The 16,364-nt window shown below is 41.0% G+C and overlaps 1 protein-coding gene across 1 annotated transcript; it reads left to right on the forward strand.

Annotated features, from left to right (window-relative positions):
* Window positions 1–9,632: 9,632 nt before the first annotated feature.
* LOC308300883 (ladderlectin-like) lies at window positions 9,633–14,587 on the forward strand (the record flags this gene model as incomplete). The annotated part of the gene is made up of 6 exons (XM_080744779.1): window positions 9,633–9,692; window positions 10,839–10,932; window positions 11,244–11,353; window positions 12,285–12,422; window positions 12,596–12,701; window positions 14,508–14,587. The coding sequence occupies 6 exons, from the start codon at window positions 9,633–9,635 to the stop codon at window positions 14,585–14,587; spliced, it is 588 nt and encodes a 195-aa protein (XP_080600905.1).
* Window positions 14,588–16,364: the final 1,777 nt, after the last annotated feature.

Raw genomic sequence — 16,364 nt, forward strand, 5'->3', positions numbered from 1 at the left:
CTGTTGGTTCACGCTCAAAGTTGAGTCGTGCTTCCTCCATCCTGCCTCGTGCTGCTACAACCTTCGGGTGTCTGGACCGTGGTGGTGCTCTTACTCTGTTCAGCACTGGCACGCACAGTCTGGTCGCCTCCTCATTCGCTGTGATGAATCTCCCATATTCACGGCTGGGCTCCTCTCCCCTATCCAGCTGCCGAAAGCGCTTCCTGACTTCCTCCGAGTACCTGGTTTGGAGGCCCGGATTGGTCGTGAATGCCTTCCAGTCATGCCGAATCTTGGGGCTTGGCTTGGGGACCCTGAGGCTCAGTCGTAAAGATAGTAGATGAAAGATAGTTTAACAAAAGTAGGCAAGGATGCAGTAATTGCAGTTACACTATTATAGGCTATATAAGACATTTTCTGTCCGCTATTCCAACCAATTCCTTTCCTATGGTGGTGGACAGGCTATTATGTCCACCACAAGCCAGCATGGCAAGTGGACCACTGCAGGATCCAAGCCTTACTAGAAGCAGTGCTCTTCCGAGCACAGGTCTCCACCAGGCCGTGCGTCCTGGTGGTGCTACTGTATAATAGGCCAATGTAAAAAGGGTGGCATATGTTCTTCTTTCAAGGCAATCGGACGCTGCATGCATGATTTGAAGCATTGTGTTCCAAAAATGTGTTTTGCTAAAGTCTACCTGCTGGTGGTGCTGTAACAGGCCAATGTGAAAAAGGTAGCATTTATTCCTTGACCTAGTGGGAATATGTGTGGCAAATTTCACGGTAATCGCAAGCTGCGTTGATGATTTGAGGCATTTTGTTCAAAAACTGAGCAATCCTGCAAACTTTGGAAGCCAATATTAGCCAATCGGGATAGAATATGAAATATCAGACGGATTGGACTTGATCACATGACTATAGAGATACTGTGTACCGATTTGCATGATTTTGGATAAAATCTCAAGGAATAATAGGAAAAATTGTGTTTTACATAAGTCGGCCTCCTGGTGGCGCTATAAAAGGCTGGTGTGAAAAATGCAGGGAAAGGGTTTTTCCTTGGCCTCTAGGGAGTGCACTTACAAAGTTTGAAACTGATCGGTGGAGTTATAGGTAAAACCACAAATCGGCCTGTTATAGCGCCACCATGAGGCTGATTTAAAAAACTTGAAGTGGCATTTCTTCCTCGACCTAGTGGGAACGTGTGTGTGCAATTTCATGATAATTGCACTTTGCGTTTGGGATTTGAGGCATTTTGTTCAAAACGGCTCAATCCTACAAACTTTGGAAGCCAATCTTAGCCAATCAGGATGGAATATGCAAAATCGGACAGATCTGTGTCGATCACATGACTGGCGAGATACTGCCTACCGATTTGTAGGATTTTTGGACAAAATCTGTAAGAGTAGTGCACAGAAATGTGTTTTTTGAACATCGGCCACTAGGTGGCGCTAGAAAAGGCCCATTTGAAAAATGTAGGGCAGAGGTTCTAGATTCGCATCCAGGCCAACAGCGACTGAGATTAGGTGCACACAAACTGCGAGGACGCACTGACGGACGCACGGACGCACGCACGGACGGACGGACGGACGGACGGACGGACGGACGGACGGACGGACGGACGGACGAAGGGGAAACATACTCTCCCCCATGCCTTCGGCTGGTGGAGACAATAAGACTGGTTGTACTCTGAAAACATGCACACTGTTTCACTTTGATAAGGCACAAGTTACTTCCACTTTGAGTAGGCAGGCAGGCAGGCACACACACATCATGCTCTTGCGCTTTGAACAGCAGCTTTGTTTTAACCAGTTTTTTTCCTCATGACTTCAGTATTGTTTACCCATCCAGAACAATGCAATTGATTGTTTTTCCTTATGCAAGTACACAATAACAGCTATAGGAAAACAGTATGTATTAGTTACAGTAGTTTACTTACACCGCTGTTATAGGGTCAGGCTTAGGGTTAGGGATAGGGTTAGTTGGAAAACAATAACACGCACCCCTGACCCCAGCCAATTCTGTTGGCAGAGACTAAAGCAAGGCTGGCAGAGTGGATAGGGTTGGCACATGGCTAACAGGAAAACGTCACGTTTTTGCCTGTAAGCTTCAAGAGGTTGAGGTTTCAAGATAAGGTTTCAAGAAGGATTGATTGCATTCTCTCTGCATTGTGGTCGTTGTGAAAGTGAATCTTCCCACACCCTCATGACGTGTATATAAGAGCGTCTGTCTCCACTATATTCAACACAGGAAGAACCACTACACATCATTCTACTGAAGGTTTGACATGACTAATCTCTCCTCTCCTCTCCTCTCCTCTCCTCTCCTCTCCTCTGACATTCAGAACTATCTCTAATATGTCTCTGTTTCTTTATATTGAAGGAAATCATCTTCAACTCCATCATCATCACCATGACCATGAGGATGCTGAGTGTGTCTCTACTTCTCTGTGCTGTGATGGCTCTGACTGCTGTTGCTCCTGCAGGTGTGTGTGTGTGTGTGTGTGTGTGTGTGTGTGTGTGTGTGTGTGTGTGTGTGTGTGTGTGTGTGTGTGTGTGTGTGTGTGTGTGTGTGTGTGTGTGTGTGTGTGTGTGTGTGTGCGCGCGCGCATGTAATTTGGGGTGTTTGACATTAAAAACGTTGAGAACCACTGATTCATAGAAACATTTAGCAGAAAACTGTTAGAATTTACAAGACATTAGAATCGGCCTCAGGTCTTAAACAGGTTAATCATGATGATTTAGGACGATCGGTATTATTATATTATATTATTATGATATTTTGGTTGCTGTTATTCCTGCATGCCTGTTTGTCTCTGAATATTTCTCACTCTCCCCACTCTCTCAGAAAGCTTCGGTCCAGTTGAGTGCTGCTACAGCTACTACAACAAACGCCTTCCTAAGGACAACGTGGTGATGCTCCAGCGCACGGGCACTCACTGTGCTACGGATGGTGTTGCGTGAGTATATTACGTTGTACTTACTATTTTAGTGCACCGTATAGCCTATACTGTATACGCATAAGTCTTGATGTGGATGATAGCGAATTGGAATGACAAATAAAATATTATGGAATTAAACCCACAACACGCTGTTAAGCCTATGTTGGTCCACACCTTGACCACTCAGCCATTGGCAACACCAACATTCTTAAACTGTTGGAAGTATACAAAGTTTGGATACTTTTAGACCATTAAGGCAATTTCACCAAAAAGCTTTACAAAACCCCAGTGTATAGGGAAATAAACCGAATGAGATATTAATGTTTTATTTTATTTATTTTTTATTTTTAAGGCATTATTTTTACTGGCCAGAGCGCTCAAGTGCAAGTTGCATTCTGTTGGCCTGTAGTATTTAAATACTTCTACACCTAAACTATACACACTATAGCAAACATGGGCAACTGGGGGCCACATGCGCCCCCCACCTTCACCACACCTTCATGCAAACATAACTCGCTTTAATTAGTAGCTTAATGATGCCCAATGTAGTTGTATTTAAGTTCATAGTTAACATAAGAACATATATGCATTTGAAATTAAAAAACATTTTTCTTTTCAGGATTCCAGTTAAAAAATAGCTAAAAATGTATTCAGGATTCCAATTCAAAAATACCAAAAAATAGCATACAAGCTCAAAAAGTGTCACTGCTCTCTAGTGAGTGTGAAAATATAGTGGCCCTCTCCGTCATCACAATTGCCTTGCATTAGCCAAATTATAAAATATTTGAGGCAGAAATTGTGAAAATAGAAAATTCATGCCGAGGACCCCCAAAATGATATGTATTTGGTCTGGAAAAGGTCTCGTACCAGGGATTCCTGACTTTTACTTTTAACAGAATATTACTACATTGCAGTATTGATAATTTTACTTAGTAAAGTAAAATATGTGAGTACCTTTTCCACCACTGCCCAGAAGGAAAATAATCTAAATTATTCAAAAATGAGGGTCCCTGGTATATATTTTTTCAAATGGGGGTCTGTGGGCTAATAAGTGTCAATTTGGGGGTTCCTTGACATGAAAAAGTTTCAGAAGCACTGGTCTAAGGCCTGAATTTAACTTTAGATTGCAGAACAGACAGAAGGCCCTGGTCAGCTGACCTGACATTCAAGACAGAAAACAAGAGTTTTCTGCAAATAAACCTATATGTTGCTATGTACATAGGCCTATACTGTAGCTAAAATCTAAAATGACACTACAGTATGCTTTTTCCAGGTTTGAAATGGATTAAGGTGTGAAAAAGTATTGACACATTGTATCATTTGACTGGTTAATGACATTCAGTCATACATTCTACGAATACAATGTAAAAATCTAACATCTTAATGGTGGAAATCATTTGGATATGTATGTTCTAGGTTCACGATGAAGAACGGTGCCAAGCTCTGCGTTGACCGAACTCAGGACTGGGTCCAGAGCACCATCTTCCACGTGGAGTCCAGACCAGCGGCCTAATAAACCAAAGTAGAGAGGCGTCTGGGGGACCCAGGGCTGCCTAAAAAGTTCTAGACATTGGGTTTTTGACAACATATCGCAGAATGCAAGCTTTGCTTTATGATTTGGAAAAGGTCACGCAGTTTACTGGAGGTTAATTATAGGGAAGTTTCACTTTCAAACATGCTTCTGTGGCCATTTTACCATCTACTCTGGATGTTGTGAGCACCCCAGAGATGGGTTTTAAGTTGCTTGATGCAAGCATTTAGATGTATGATATTCATTTTATCAGAAACCGCTCCCCTTCCTATACAAACCCTTTGTAAACTCCATTTTAACCATGTTAAATTAAATGAAAACACATGCCCTTTGTTCTGGTGACTGATATCGTCCTACTACTGTGTTTTTTCAATTACTGTTTTCATTTATTTTTGGGGAGGAAATGAAAAATGCTTTAATAAAATGATGAAGTAGAATCAAATAATTAGAAAAGTAAGTAATACAAAATAAAAAGTAATTGAAAAAAAAAATGAAGTTGCAATGTTTTTTATAGGACAGGGGGGCATGTCTGTTTTGTGCAGATTTAGTTTAATCAGGTATAGAATATAGTGCTGTAAACATGTATTTTAATGATGCATTGTTGATATTGTTTGCTGATGCAATAAAATAAGCATTTTTACATTTCCTAATTAATCCATTTGGTTGTGTTTGCACAGAAGCTTGCTATGAGTCACGTCTAATGTATTTATAAAGCACATTTTAAAACAACCCAGGTTGATGACGTGCTGTAAAGGCCAGGGTAGAGTAACCTTTTTCCCTTTCCGCCCTTTAGTCTTAGCTTGGCCTTTCTTTTTAAAACTTTTTCACTCTCAATAGTTTAGTTGTTTATTTTGTTTTGTCGTAAAGCGACCTTGGGTAGCCTACTATATATGAAAAGCATTATTCCTGATCTGATATTAATTATCATTATTTATTTATTCTCCCCATGAAAAATAAGCATAATATATAACAAATTCACACAGATATTTGCATGTGTGTGAAAATATTACATCTATGACAGAGTTAAACATATACGATCATAAGTCTGATGAATCATCGCATCACATTGCAAGCACAGTAGTGGGGGAAATATGTAACAAAAAAAGGCAAATGTGTTCACTTCCGGCAGAAAGCGTGAAAATTTGCACCTAGGGGTATTTTTGTGTGCTGAATTCAGCACTTTTCCCATGGGATCTGGTGGCTCTCATTCACTTACCATACTAGGGAAAAAAGACCCCCCAAAAAATCTTCTTCAAGTAGCATGTGAGGGGTCAAACTAGGTGTTTTTCGGGATTCTGAATCCATTGCAAGCATTTGTTTTGCACGAAAAACATTCCTTTCCGAGAAATGGACACAACAAAACTTTGAAAAGTGATGACTCATCACTAAACCATAGTTTGTGGGGTCCATTTCTTCCCCAAGGAATGTTTTTTGTGCAAAACAAATGCTTGGAATGGATTCAGAATCATGAAAACCCCCTAGATAGACCCCTCACATGCTACTTAAAGAAGATTTTTGGGGGGTCTTTTTTTCCTAACCCTAACCCTATGGTAAGTGAATGAGAGAAAAGTGAATTTGAGAAAAGTGCTTGGGACCGTCAATTTTTGAATTCAGCGCACAAAAATACCCCTAGGTGCAAATTTTCACGCTTTCTGCCGGAAGTGAACACCTTTTTCACATATTTCTTCCACTACAGTCAGTGCACCCCCACGGCCAGCAGATGGCATCTTATGAGCTGTTAAGTATGACATCATTTTGTAGGCAGAGGATTATTTCTGCCCCCAGTTTCCGTGAATCTTTTTACTATTTTTACTATTTACACATTTTTCTTCTCTTTGTTGTTGAAAGGAAAGTGTTAGAATTATACTTTAGTCGTTATTTTTGTCTCGGATCTGTTGAAAATAGCGAGGGACAGAAAATGCTCTGGGGGCAGATTCTCCTCTGCCTACAAAATGATGTCACGGCTTAAAAGCCCCTAAATCTTTCTTACTTCATAGATCTACTCTATGGGCAGTGTGGAAAATAACAAGTATCCTACTGTACTTTTTGTAAAATATTTTACTTTACTAAAGTATTTCCTATTCTCTACACCTTTAATTCTACTACACCTCAGAGGCAAATATAGTACTTTTATGCCGCTACAATTATTGGGCAACTTTAGTTTACTAGTCACTTTGTAGATTTTAAATATTATTATACAAAACATACTGTAACCTCTTCAGCCCTGATAGACTTCGGATATTTGAAAATAGCTGATTTTCTAGGTGACCTAGAACAGTGGTTCTCAACCTTTTCAGGCCACGACCCCCAAAATAATCATATTTTAACAGGGGACCCCCCCACCCTACGAGCACTAAGAGTTGAGGCATTACATTTTGTATAACACGGTTGTATTGTGATTGCGAGGCGTTGTGAGCATGTAGATTGGCTATTTTCACAAATTCTGCCTCTAATATTTGACAATTTGTCCCAATGTTTAATTTGTCATTTTAGAGGTATTAAAAAGTCCTTAAATTGTCACTTTATAAATGTGCAGACAACCTCTATTCACTTGTTGTTTACTGTTGAGTGAGAAAACAATGTTGCACATTAAGTTAATCATCTGGGTACCCCCCAAAATAATTTGGGGACCCCCCCTGGGGGTCCCGACCCACAGGTTGAGAACCACTGACCTAGAAAACTATTCACTAGAAGTGACTCACGCACTCACTTGACTGAGTGACTGAGAAGTAAGCAATTTACCCCGAGTGAGAGGACATTATGCTCTCATAATGTCCGCAGTGCGGGTGTTATCGGACGAGGCGCAGCCGAGTCCGATAACACCCGCACTCAGGACATTATGAGAGCATAATGTCCGACCCCGAGTGGTAAATAGCTTTTCTACCACTTTTTCCCGTATACATGAAAGAAAACACATAGTTGTAACTTGCAAGGATCTTAAGTTACAATCATTATTGCCTATAAAACTTCCGCGAGACAGCAGATAGTTCCACAAACAACATCTTCTACTCACCAACAGATGGCGTCAACTCCATAGTAATCCATGCGTCTAGCTTACAGCTAAGCTAACGTCAGTTAAAAGCACCGTTCCGGCCGTAAATAGAGGCTGTTCGCTTCCAGAAAGGCATAGGTTCAGAGAAAAGGGGCTTTAAAGTTGGCGGATTGCATTGGATCCAAATAAATCGGCGACGATAGTACGCACGTTAGTAAACATAGGACCGCTGCGACCTTCATTTGTTGGTTGGGGGAAAGTCCCCGGATGTACACTGAGGCGCATTGATCTCGGACACACAACTTTGCGGCAGTAGTCCTCTCATAACCTCCGGAATTTAGCCAATCAGAATCCAGTATTTGAACACGTGACTCGAAAAAGTGGTAGAATCTCTGTTTGTCAAGCGGAAGATGAGACACCAGGCAGACTCAACCACACAGATGAGCCAAAGGCCTCTATATTAAAGCAAACCTGGGCTTCCATAACACCTCAGCAGTACCACATACGTCAAAAGTATTCCAGACGAAGTACTGAATGCATAAATTAAAATAACCTTTCAGAAGTTTGACATTTCTGTATTATAAATCCTTCTTTTTAAGTAATATTCTAATATTTTGAGATATGGATTTTTTGATTTTCATGAGATGTATACCATACAAATCTAAATTAAAACAAAAAAAGGTTTTGATCATTTCAATGCATGCTCAAGGAAAACGGCACATCATGTCTCCGTCCTTCCGGACATCTGTCCGTGTACACTTTTTTACAGTCTATGGGTTTGCCACTCTGACATCATGCTCTGACATAACTGTGATGTCAGGGGAACCACACAAACAGAATCTGTGACAGTCTGACTCTGACCACAAACTGTCACTGTTTCGTTCATTGCCTGCCTATCAATGGTGCACAATTGTTAGGTAGGGGAGAGTGTTTTCTGCTGGTGATTCAGTCAGAGTGTATCAAAAGGGTGCGTTCGGAAATGCGCACCATGTGTGGTTAGGGTTAGGGGTTAGGGTTAGGTTCAGGCATAGTTTTACTGAGGTTAGGATTAGGATTAGGGTTAGGTTTGGGCACTCACTACACTGAGCACACACCAGGTGCACATTTGCGAACGCACCCTTTGATACACTCGGACTGAATCACCTGCAGAAAACACTATCCCTGTTAGGTAGGGTGCATGGACAAAACCACAAACTGCAAGTTTAACATTACTTTATTCAACAGAACACAACCAAACAAATCACAAACACAAAATCTCTCACCATGGCTCTACTGGATCAAAAGAGCCAAGCAGGGGTTGGAGGCTCTACTAAATAGCTGCCAGAGACACACCTGGGCTCACTCATTGCCCACATTGGGACAAACCATTCCCTGTCTATGGACAGAGGATTTGTGGAAACAGTACATGAACATTTAAAGCAAGGCGTTTGTCAATGAGGGACATCGGACACTTGTAGGAAAGTAGCAGATCTACATTTTCAATTTGTTTCATTATGATGTATGTTTTTGCAGAGTTAAAGTTTGCAAAACGCCAAGGATGCAGTATCACTCACCCTATTATAATTTGGCTCTGTCTAGTGGGAGGGGACATGGGGTACTTAAGGGGTGAAGTGCTATGCGTTAGCTAGTCTGCTGTCTGCGTCTGATTGAGGTGCTTGGGAGCTGCTGTCCATAAGGTGAATTGCTTTCTAAATTATAGTTATGTAGCCCTGAAACATGATGGCCGCTGATAACAAGACCTACAACTGTATGTCCTGGTGTTCCCCATGCGCACTAACCCCATCTATTGAACACTGAGATATGGGCGTGGCCTTGCCAAATTGGGCCCAGAAATACATGGGAAAGCATAACGATCGGATGAAAAGGCTTCTTATTGAAGAACACAATGCCGGCCAGTAATTATACAATGCCGGCCAAGATTTATAACTGGTTGTGACTTTATAAAGCACTTTGTTTCTTAAATTCGAATGTTTGTATAGGTGAATCAATTTGCCTCCACCAACGCTAGCAAATCCTGACCCATGACGGTCGTACGTCATGTTATGTACGTCATGTATGCCATACACTATGCCATACACTACTCTCAGAGTTGGGGGTCTTTGCAAATACAACTTTTGAGAACAAATGTTCTCCCTGTAAATGGGATATAATGTATTTAATTTGGGACTAGATATGTCCATGGAAAAAAAGCCAGCATGGAGATGACCCTGGGCTCCAATGGACCACTGCAGGATCCAAGCCTTATAAGACTGCTTGTACTCTGAAAACATGCACACTGTTTCACTTTGATATGGCACACATCACTTCCACTTTGAGTCGGCAGGCAGGCACACATCACGCTCTTTCGAGCCTAAAGCTCACACTTGTGAGCTAGTGGGCTTTATTTTGTCCATGCCTTACCCCTTATCCCTAAACCTTTTAGATATTTCAAATAGCTGATCTACAAGCTCACAACGTGTCGATGTAGATCGTCTATTTGAAGTATTTAAAAATGTTTTTCTAAATAATAAAAGGGCAAAGAAGTTTAGGGATAAGAGGTAAGGCATTGAAGAAAAAGTAGCTCTGCACGATGAGATTTGCAGTAAAAGCAGCTAGCCTAGGCCATTTAGGAAAGGTCTGATTTTTGCCAAATGTTCGCCAGAATTGGGGAAACTATTAATATTCCAAAGCAGGGCTTTTGGACATGACAAAAGTAAGAACTTAATTTCATGCGTGTTCTATTCCAGGGTTGTCAAACACATTTTTGTAGTGCGGGCCGCTTTGGGTGAAAGGTGACTTGATGAGGACCGTGACTAGTTGCGGACACGCACGCTCATGCACGTTCACTTACACCAAGGGTCAGTCTTAGGCTTAGGGATAGGGTTAGTAATGGTGAGAGTCAGACAAACGCAACGTCAGCGTAATGCGTGTTGGAACAATAACATGCACCCCAGCCAATTCTGTTGGCAGAGACTAAAGCCAGGCTGGCAGAGTGGATAGGGTTGGTACATGGCTAACAGGAAAAAGTCATGTTTTTGCCTGTAAGCTTCAAGAGGTTGAGATTTCAAGATAAGGTTTCAAGAAGGATTGATTGCATTCTCTCGGCATTGTGGTCTTGTGAGAAAGTGAGTCTTCCCACACCCTCATGATGAGCTTCTGTCTCGGCTATATTCAACATTCAACACAGGAAGAACCACTACACATCATTCTACTGAAGGTTTGACATGACTCTCCTCTCGGGTGAAATCTCGCTCTTTCGAACGACCATCATTTCGACAACGGAGCGTCGGGAGTGTTAGCGACTCCCCCCACGGAGGTTAGGGTTAGGTTAGGGTGTCGAAAAGATGACCTGTAGAAACGGTGAAACGCTCCCCTCTGACTTTCAAAACTATCTCTAACATGTCTGTTTCTTTATATTGAAGGAAATCATCTTCTTCGACTTCATCACCATGACCATGAGTATGCTGAGTGTACTTCTCTGTGCTGTGATGGCTCTGACTGCTGCTGCTCCTGCAGGTGTGTGTGTGTGAGATCCATTTTACTCCTCAGTAGAACCCCTGAATCTTAGCATTTCATAGCGGGTTCTGAAGTGATGGCCCAAATGGCTGCAATAGATCATTTTGTAATGGTACGGTCCCATAGCTCGGATGGATGGTGACACCATAGATCTATGGTATAATGTAACCACGGCCCATAGCTCAGATGGAAGGCAATACCGTGGTACTATGGGATATGTAGTCATTGACAGAGTGTGGAAATGCATGGAATAGGAATGCATTGTTGTTGCTTTCAAACAAACCGTTGACTTCAAGTGTCTGTCTTTTCAGGAGAGCATGTGATCAACAAGAGATTTGCAAGATGTCCACATGGATGGAATGAATTGTTTGGCTACTGTTACAAATTTGAAGAAACTGCGAAGGACTGGGCTAAAGCAGAGGTAAACAAACATATTGTAACGGTCTCAGGAACCAGAGGCAGAGATGTCATCCACTGTTTATAGCCGGGGAGCAACAGGCCCAACATTTGAGAGGACCTGTGATGTCATAACATACTTTTTATTTTTGTTTTTTCTATTAATTTGGTCAATAAGGTACACAGAATGAGAGGCCTGTTCTGCCGGAAACATTGCGGAAATTAAAGTCCCATCGACGTCACTAGGCCTATACAGGAAAAGATACAAACATAATTCTGCTTTAAGTAGCATGTGAGGGGTCAAACTAGGAGTTCATGTTTCTGAATCCCTTGCAAGCATTTGTTTTGCATGAAAAACATTCCTTGGGCTAGATTGTGGCCTCTCAAAACTGATTTGATGACTCACTTACTTTTCACCGTTTTGTTGGGCTGAAATCTAGCCTAAGGAATATTTTTCATGCAAAACAAATATAAGTGCAATGGATTCAGAATCATGAAGAACCCCAGTTTGACCCCTCACATGCTACTTAAAGCAGATGTTTCCTGTATAGTGAAGTTGATGGAGTGAATATACAAATGGCCATAACCTTTTTTTCAGAATGTTTCGCATTCTGTGTACCTTAATGACCAAATGAACAAATGAATAGAAAAAACTAAAATAAAGTGTCATGACGTCACAGGTAAAACCCTATTCTTTGAGCTTTTGGGCCTGGACTATTAGGCTCACGTTTATTAAAGGCACTTTACAGACAAAGGAATGTTCACATGTGGCACAGATGGCTCCCAAGCTAAGGAGACTGCACACACAACAACCGCAACGTCACTTCAATACAATATGAAATATACAAAACATTGTCTTTTACTCTGTCTGTCTGTAATGTATGCATGTCTGTCCTTGTATCTGGTCTTATCTATCTATTTGACTAATAGTCTTGTCTTCTGTTTATATTCTGTAGAAAAACTGTTTGTCTCTGGGTGGAAACCTGGCATCCATTCACAACAAAGCAGAACACTCATTCATCCAAGACCTGATACGTTCAAAGACTGGTGCAATGACTAGAGCGTGGATCGGTGGCTTTGATGCAACAGGCAAGGTAAGGGACATTAACCCTTGTAAACGGTGTCTGATAAAACATTACCTTATATTACACTAACACGTGATACACTAACACTACACACTGCACCTGTATGGCAACATACAGTGTGTTGTTAAATGTTAACATACAGTATTGTGTTGACATATATGATTTATTGTATTGTCATCTAGAATGGTGCTTGGATGTGGACTGACGGTCGCCCAATGACCTTCACTGACTGGGCGAAGAACGAACCTAGCAGCGGCCGACAGATCTGCATGGTTTTGAACCACGGAAGTAAGTCACAACATGCTGAATTCAAATTCAAACGATTAATTCTATGTTTGCCTCCATGGAGAAGCTTGTTAGTGGTTCCATACACATGTTGTTTTACTCTCCATCGCTCCAGCTCGGCAGTAGACAGAAAATACGTTTTCAGGTTACCAATAGCCTCATAGCATAATTGAAGGTTTTCGGGGGAAAATTAATTAAAAATTTACTTTGTTAGTGTGGTTGCCACTGCAGGGAAACCAGACTACAGTACTTATATATTAAATATTTGGCTGCGCTACTCCTCCCAGTTTTCAAATCGACCGGCTTCATTGGGACACGCCTGGGTGAATTTTGTTAAGAGATGCATTATATACCGGTAGTTTATATAAATGTATTCATGAATACATTTTCTCCATTGAATTTAATTAAATTTAAGTATTTCCATATATGGGCTTTCCAAGATATGGGCTTAATATTGATGACATCAGGGATCTCCATATATGGGCATAAAAGGGACAAGGACTGACACAGATCTCCATAAATGGCCATTAATTTATTGGTGAACCAGTAAGACGCCCTAGGGTAAGACAAAATGTATTTTCTGAAATTCGATCACGGCAACCACACTTGCAATTTCCAATTGCATCTTTCTTGTTAGAATCAAAATCCTTATAGCCTCATGGCATAATTGTGGAAGTATTATGAGCGGTGCTAACCACTTCTACATCTGGCTTTGTCCCGTGTCTGTCTGGACTGTGATTGGTCAATAAGTCACTGTTTGTACGCCCAGGGCCACATTGGCCAAGCGTTGCGGTCGAATATTCGACAGGAAATGTATATGTATATTTTCATCCAGTAAAAGCTAGCAATTTTCTGTCTAGTAGGCCTGATGACGGTTGCATTAGCTGGCTCTTCCTCCATCCTGACTTCAAGTTTGCAGGCTGGCCGCTGTTTGACGAAACGTGACGCATGACATGAGCATAGAGCATTGACAAATTCATCCACCAGGGGCATTGACAACTCATTCTTATGACTTCCTATCTTGCCAAGCTGTATAAACCATGAAGAAACAATATTTTAAGAAAAGAGAAAAAATTATAATACAAAAAATAACCGAATATTCGACTTCGGTGAAGAACGTCCAATAGTGACTTTGATATTCGAATATTCTAATATTTGGTGAATGCCCTAGTTGCGGTACGCTTAATGAAATCAGCTCACTTCAACACTGGGTGTGATCCTTTGGGAATGTGACAAGACTGTCTGAGGACCTAGGCAATAAGGCACAATGATATAAGGCACAATGATAATCAGGGGATATCTTAAAAAGTCCTGGAATAAATTCCTTGCCAAACAAAATCTTCACCAATGTGTTTGTAAAGATGTCTAGTAACATATCTCACAAAGACTGAAATTCAGTTTCCCTAGGAGAGTCCGTTACGGCTGCTGAAAGTTGGTGTCCCATTAACTTCACTATACAGGATAAAACACACGAAAGTACATATGCTTTAAGTAGCATGTGATGGGTCAAACTAGGGGTTTTTCATGATTCTGAATCCATTGCAAGCATTGTTTTGCACAAAAAACATTCCTTGGGGTAAAGGCGGCTCACACGAAACTGTGAAAGGTGATGACTCATCACTAAACTATATTTTTGTGGGGCCGTTTCTAGCCCAAGGAATGTTTTTCGTGCAAAACAAATGCTTGAAATGGATTCAGAATCATGAAAATGTAATTATTTTGGGGGTCACGGCCTGAAAACCGAACCACTGCAGTATGAGACCTTATGTGTTTAATTAATGCTTAACCTTATCTTTCTATTCATAACAGGTAAACACCTTTGGGATGATGAGTTCTGCCGTTACGCATTTGCCTCTGTCTGCAAGAAAACAGCTGGGAGCGCTGACTAACATGGAGATTATGCATGCACACTCTTAACGCCACAAAGTGTGTGAAACAGAAACTGCACAGAAGAATCAAACTGATTTAAAAAAAGTACTTCAATTGTTCAGTCAAAAGGGTTCTCTGCAAGTGAGGTTGCACTAATTGTATATCTTTTCTGTTCATGTCATTGTTTATCCCCCAAAAACAATCATGAAGACTGATTTGACCATGCATTGAGAAATATTCAGTGTGTCCAAAAATGTAGATTGGCTTTACCAATTGTAACACTTCTGAAGGAATGAGACAAGTGACATTAAAGGAGTAGTTCACACAACATTTATTTTCTATCAATTACACACCCTGCATGATTTGTTGCATTCCTAACACAATGACTTGATGACTGGTGGAGACTCAAGGGAGAATGCGACAAAACCTCCATGATTTCAAGTCTTCATGGGTGTGTAAAACTGATAGAAAATAAGTCATTTTGGTTTTGAACTACTCTTAACAGTAGCTGGACAGTGATTCTCAGGTCTTGTGGTGATAATGAGTAACATGAATGGACTGGGTGGTTTGATTGAAACTGCTCATAACTTGTTTCAATGTCTTTACTTGCATCAATAAAAGAGATAAAAACAATGATATTAATAATTCCGTCTGAGTCATTCAGAGAGTGGACGTCTGTCATGTAATTTAGGCATTTAGCAGATTCATGGACCAAGCTACAAATTCTATCTAGTTTTCATGTATTGTCATTGAGGGTAGACAAGTATACAGTCATACAGTAAATCATGTATCGAAACAACGTGCATTATGAGTCTTCTAAATCCAAGTTTTTTTTTGGGGGGAAAAAGTAAAAGTATGTTGCTATTAGTGTTTTTCAAACCTTTGTCAAGGACCTCCAAAAATGAGTTATCATGAATTTGGCCGCCGATCCCCGTTATCAGAGCGTGGCACGATATGAGCTTGTATATCTGCTATGTTTGAATAGCCAGAGTATAGAACAGGGGTCCTTGAGGTGGTTCTAGTGGGTCCCCAGTAAAATGTGTAAAGCATTCTGTTCAACCACCAGCTCAACCTTGTGGTTAGTGTTCCGAGTGCCCTGAGACTGGGAGGTCAGGGTTCGAACCCAGGTCGGGTCGTGCCAAAGAGAAAAATGGGACCCAGTACCTCCCTGTTTGGCACTCAGCATCAAGGGTTGGATTGGGGGTAAGACCCTGCGTCGCACTAGCGTCTTGTCCAGGGGGTGTACTTGTACATCAAGCTGCCTCATGCTACAGATTCAGGAGATAGGCTCATGCCCCATGGGCCTCATGGCTTAGCAAGGCTTACTTCATCTGTTCAACCACTTTAACCCTACTTGCACAATGCAATGCAACACGTTGTTAGCTTATAGATTTATGGAATATATGGAAATTTGAACAAAAAAGTGACATAAAATCTTTTCAGATAGGCTACAAAGGCCAAATACAAATCCATTTGGTGGAAATGGACTTGAAAATGTTGAATTGGTGCTCTGTGTCCTTTGTGGGGCTTCCAGGTGGTAGAGGGCCTAAAAGTGAACAATGATTAGCATTAGCATGTCACACACCGACAGATATGTTCATAGTGACATTTATTTACAATGTGCCGATCAGAAGAGTTTACATTTATTATTTTTTCATGAAACAATACACAATACAAGACATCACATGTTGCCAGACATCTTATAAAAGAATTAAAAAGACATGCTGTTCTTAGTCTATTAAGGGGAGAGAGCACACAATTTTCTCCCACAATGTAAAAGTGGGAGTAAAAATGAAA

Source organism: Nannobrachium achirus (assembly GCF_963921795.1).
Source record: "Nannobrachium achirus genome assembly, chromosome: 16".
Classification (NCBI taxonomy): domain Eukaryota; kingdom Metazoa; phylum Chordata; class Actinopteri; order Myctophiformes; family Myctophidae; genus Nannobrachium; species Nannobrachium achirus.